This window comes from Apaloderma vittatum, unplaced genomic scaffold, assembly GCF_000703405.1.
Source record: "Apaloderma vittatum isolate BGI_N311 unplaced genomic scaffold, ASM70340v1 scaffold30411, whole genome shotgun sequence".
Lineage (NCBI taxonomy): Eukaryota > Metazoa > Chordata > Aves > Trogoniformes > Trogonidae > Apaloderma > Apaloderma vittatum.
The window spans coordinates 29,634-34,557 of record NW_009697878.1 but is presented as its reverse complement, the minus strand read 5'-3'; the positions used below and the strand labels follow the sequence as shown (position 1 = coordinate 34,557).

Sequence of the window (4,924 nt, the reverse complement as noted above, 5' to 3'; positions counted from 1 at the left end):
GCGCGTGCCTCCTGGTCCCAAGCCTAGAGGACCGGCAGGTGCCAGTGTGGCGTTTGCTGTGCTGATGGACTCCTGGCGAAAGGAGGCTTTTGTGAGGAGAGAGGATGGGGATGCCAGAGCTGGAGAGCCATGTTTTGGCTCTCGGCCAGGCATGGGGCTGGGGGGAGCCTCGTGGCCTGGAGCATGTGGGCTGCCACAGGGTCACACTGGGCCTTGGGGTGACTGCCGTCACTGACGTCCCTAGGGCTCTCTGCTGGCTCCTGGCTCCGGTGTTCGCACAAGGATGCTCCCTGAGTGCTGCCAAACCCCTGCCAGCAATGTTTTATGTGTTTTAATGGACAAGATTAATATTAATTTGCACTTTTTTTTCCCCTTTTGCCTTTTTATTTAATATTTAGCGGCCCAGAGGACTTCTCCCTCCTTCTTCCACGTCTGGCAGCAATAAAAATAACTCCTCAGCAAGGACTGGCTGTGGCGGGTGGGTTTGTGCTCTGCTCCAGCCAAGTGCTTCTGCTCACATTTAGCTGTAGGCACTTGTTAGGGCCTTTTGCCTCAGTTCATGCATTTGTGTGTTCAGCGACCAGGCTGTGCCCAAGTGCTGGATGGATGAGGCCAAAATGCTCTCTGAATGCAGGAATGGGCTTTGCTCCTATAGGCAAAGCTGTGGATGAATAGGTAACTACTCATTTCTAAAACTTCTCTGTCGGGACGCCCGAGGCAGCAGAGGCTTTAACCAGCACCTGGCCACCCCAACAGGATAGATTTGTTAGAGAATGGCTTCTTTTAACTGGAATATTTCCTTCCCTCCCTTGAGATGGGCTTTGCCAGGTGGGAGAGGAGGCAAATCTGCCTTGCTGCCCGTCAGAAAACGCCTGCAGGGCTGCACACTATGAAGAAGAAAGTTAAAAGGAGCAGAAGCAAAACGCGCCTGGTCTGAGTGGTGCTGCCTGCTCCAGCAGCTCCCCTCCTTCCAGCGATTGCTCTGGGTCTGGGGGTCACCTGTCTTTAATGGAGATTGCCTGTTTAAAGGAATTGTGCCTAGGTTTCCCTTACCTCCTTGCTTCGTCTGGGCCTTTCTCCGTGGGTGCCTTTTACTGCTGCCTCTTGGGGTGGATCTACTTCTCCTTCCCCCGAGCAGGGGAGCTCGGCACAGCCCTGTCTGCAGCTCCCTCTCGCAGCACAGGAGGGCAAGAGCGAGCTGTAGGCACGCCAGTCCCCTGCTTGATGGCTGCTTCTGGCAGTGTTTTCTTCCGTCCTATACACATCTGCTCCTGTTTCCTCTCTGGAATGGTCCTGCAGTGCAACATTAAAGGGTGTTCAAGGGAAAAGAAGGGCCAGGAGTGAGGTGTAGGGTGGTGTATGCTGCAGGAGGAGACATCACTGAGCTTTAGCACAGATGATGTTAGGGATGAGACTGGGGAGCACAGAGCTGAGATCTGCTTGGGGGCACGTGGGGATGGGAGGTGGTAACACGGTGGCCTTGGGCACACCCTCCTTCTGCTTCCCATCATCCCGCCAGAGCTGCTGGGCTCGCCTGCCCCCTGACGGGTAAATGTGAATGCGAGTGGTGGGATTTTCTTTAAAACCAGGAGTAAGCCTGAGTAAGCTTTGTCGTGGAGATGGCTGGAGTCCCGTGGGCTGTCACTGTGCCAGGAGCAGAGCCTTGAGCCCCCCTGTGGGCTGGGGACCATGCAGCCTCCTGTCCTAATGGGTGACATCCCCAAATCTGAAAAGAGAGCGTGTTTTATGTGTTGTCGGGGTCTAAAATGGTAACTGCATGCAAATCTTACATGCCTCAGTTTTCCCACCTGTAAAATTGTGCCGGGCTGAGTGTGCCTGGTCAAGTGGGACCAAGCACTTCTGCTTTTCTCTCTGGCTTGGTGCCAGTGGCCTGTGCCAGTCAGTTGTGTGGGAGTGGGATGGAGGCAAGCTGGGCAGGTTGTGGTCACATCTCTTTTTACCTGCAGGGGTGTCTGCAGGTGGGGATAGCAGTGACCGTGTCTCAACAGTCAGGTCTCTGATGGGAGAATAAGGAGAGGTACTTTCTGCAGTGGCTGTCATCTGGGGCAGGTTTGGGTGAGCAGCCCAGTGGGGTTTAGTTCTTCTCTGCTTTCCAAGGAGGGAAGCGGTACCTTCCCCATTGGGCTGTGAGCATAGGCTGGGAGGAGCGTGGACAGTTTGGATCAGCCTGGGTTGGAGCAGGCACCTGGTTTGGCCTGCCTCATTGTGCCGGGCCATTGCATTGACCCTGGTTCATGGCGGTCTCCTGCCTTCATGCTCAGCAGAGTGAGGTTTTGGCTGGTCTTAAGTGTCTCTTCTTCTGACATAGTCTGTCTGTCCCCCTCGATCAGGTTTCTCCAGAGAAGTGCCGCTTTGCCATAGGGCGAATCCTGAGCGAGGGAGATGCAAAGCCGTCAGAAGAGCAGATCAAGCGGTTCCAGAAGTATGGCTTCAAGATCTTCTCCTTCCCTGCTCCTAGCCATGTGGTCATGGCAACCTTCCCGTTCACTACGCCACTGTCCATCCATCTAGCAGTCAACCGTGTCCACCCAGCCCTTGACACCTACATCAAGGTAAGCAAGTGTGGCATGAAGAGTGTTGCATGTGTTCGGTGGACTGTCAGAAGCTTCTCTTGCTGACGGCTGATGGGGCTGCTCTGACATGTCATCTCTTGATATCTTCCCTTGGGCACCACCATCAAGAGCTCCTCCTTTTGCAATCTGGCAGGCAGGTCCCCAGCAGGCATGTCCTCCCATTCGCTCCATAGGCGCAGGGATGTCTTTTCTGCTGTTTTGTGTTTACGAGAAGCAAGTTCTCCTCTGACGACTTTACTGCTCTTCTCATTAACGTAGAGATAAAAGCTGGTTTTCCCGTTGAGTATCGTCTTGTTGTTAGGATCTGGCAGGTATGTGCCCCTTCAGTGTAACGCATCGTGCTGTGAAGCTTCTGTTTCAAGTGCCAGCCTCACCCGTGGGGCAGCTGTTTTCTGCAGAGGTGGGAGGAGAAGTTAGAAACTTTCTGGCCCATAGGCTTTTGAAGACTGGGTTTCAAGCAGTACGTTGAAAATTGTGGCCCTTGGCCCTAGCTGGGCAGCTGATGGCTGTGGGCTGTGTTTGCCCTTGCCCCTGCATGGAGCTTCGCTGCCTTGCTCTGGCTGCCAGACCAGCTGCAACAAGGGTGTTCCCAAGCAGCACATCTGGCACGGACACCTCCAGATCCAGGTTTCCCAGAGAGCGAGGATGGTCCTGGCCAGCTGGACGATGGCGGGAAGGGACCGTCCTTCCTAGTGGGGGAGGATGCTGGGGAGGGGCCAGCACTCAGCCCCTGGCTTATCTGACTGTCGAGTTCTGCCACTTTCGTTTGTTCTTGTTGAAATGCACTATTTATAAACTTGCTTTTCCTGGCGAAACTCCCAGCCGTGTGGGGGAACCGTGTGAATCCCTCCAGCCTGCGCCGTGCCTCAGGAGAGCTGCCCGGGTGCCAACCCCAGCGCTTCATCCGTGGGCTCTTTGCCGACCCTCTTGTCCGTCCTGGCCATTGGGAGCTGCCTGCTGCTGTTTGTGCCCTCCCATACCAGATAGCTGGTGGAGAGCAGAGCCAGTTCCCTGTTCTCCTCTTTTCTCTTCATCCTCTCCGTGTCGATTCCTGGAGCGCTGCCGGCTTTTTTGCAGTGGGGGGTATCGGGCAGGGCTGCCAGCCCTGCGACGGACGTGTGGGTGTGCAGGGAGGGGGCTGGCGCGGGTGGGAGCACCAGGTTGGCTGCGGGAGCGCTCGGCGACGCGGGGCTGACGCTGCTTTACTTGGGGAAAGGTCCCGGCGAGCACATCTGTCGCATGAGAGATGGAGTTGTTAGAGCTAAAAAGGGAACCACGGGTTGTTCTGGGAGCACCTGGCAGCGTTTAATGGGAGTGGCCCATTTTGAATTAGAATAAATAAGTGGAACCATATGGAATTGCAGCACCCAGGGCTGTGTGCAGAGGGAGAGGACACATTTTAATCTCTGCCCCAGTCCCAACAGCACATGTGCCAGCGGCTCTGTGTCTGCCGTAGGCTGACCATGGGGATGCAGGCAGGGAGGTGATGGGGTTGCCTTGCCCACACAGCGCAGAGGGCAGTGGGTGCTGCTGGTTCTTCCACGCTGCACCACCGAGATGCCCTGGCTTCCTCCGACGTGATGTGGAGGACTTCGGAGGCCCTTGGCAGCAGTGCCAGCACCATCCCTGCATCTTTTCTTGCATCCCTGCTGCTTCTCTTGTGGGCTGGACTGCCTGTGCCCCTGGGGCTGTGCTGGCACTTCCCAGGCTGAGGGATGTGGAAGGAGGGGGGAAACTTTCATGGAAGCAGGTGACCTGTGCCTGTTTGGTGGTGGGAATGGGGATTGCCATGGAGACAGCTTCCCCAAATAGCATCCTTCATCCCACCCCCAGAGCCCGGCTTCCTTAAGCAACCCGAGACAGTAGCGAGACAGAGATTTGCTTTATTTATTTATTTCATGCTGCGCCTGCTTTGAGAAGGGCTCTGTTAATGAGAGCCATGGGTCAGGCCTACCGAGTGGCAGCGTGCCCCCCACTGCCGTCTCTGTGGGAGGAAGGGAGTGGGATGGCAAAAGCCAGGAGGCGTGAAAGGAGGCTCAGCAGCAGAGATGGAACACTGGCTCCTGTGAAGAGAGGAAGTTAGCTGAAGTGGAGGAAGTATGGCATGGCTGTCTAGTCACAGGAGGGAGGTGTGGGAGAGACCAGGACGGAGAAGGGAGGTGGAGGAGGCAGGGAGAGGGGTGGACGGTGGGGAGGAAGGGTGGAGAAAGCTTTGAAGATGCTGAAAAATAGGGAAGGGAAATGGGAGGAGAAGGTGAGAGGAGAGGATGTGTGGAGTGAAGGAGCTGAGGGTTTGGGGACCAGCTGAGGGAGCAAGAGCTGGTGAGGAG

The 4,924-nt window shown here is 55.8% G+C and overlaps 1 protein-coding gene across 1 annotated transcript in view; it reads left to right on the top strand.

Moving 5' to 3' along the window:
• Positions 1-4,924, top strand: part of TEX264 (testis expressed 264) — a 35,477-nt gene that overhangs the window by 3,122 nt on the left and 27,431 nt on the right. Inside the window, 1 exon segment of the mRNA XM_009877807.1 lies at positions 2,352-2,573. Within this exon segment, the coding sequence (XP_009876109.1) occupies positions 2,352-2,573 (222 nt within the window).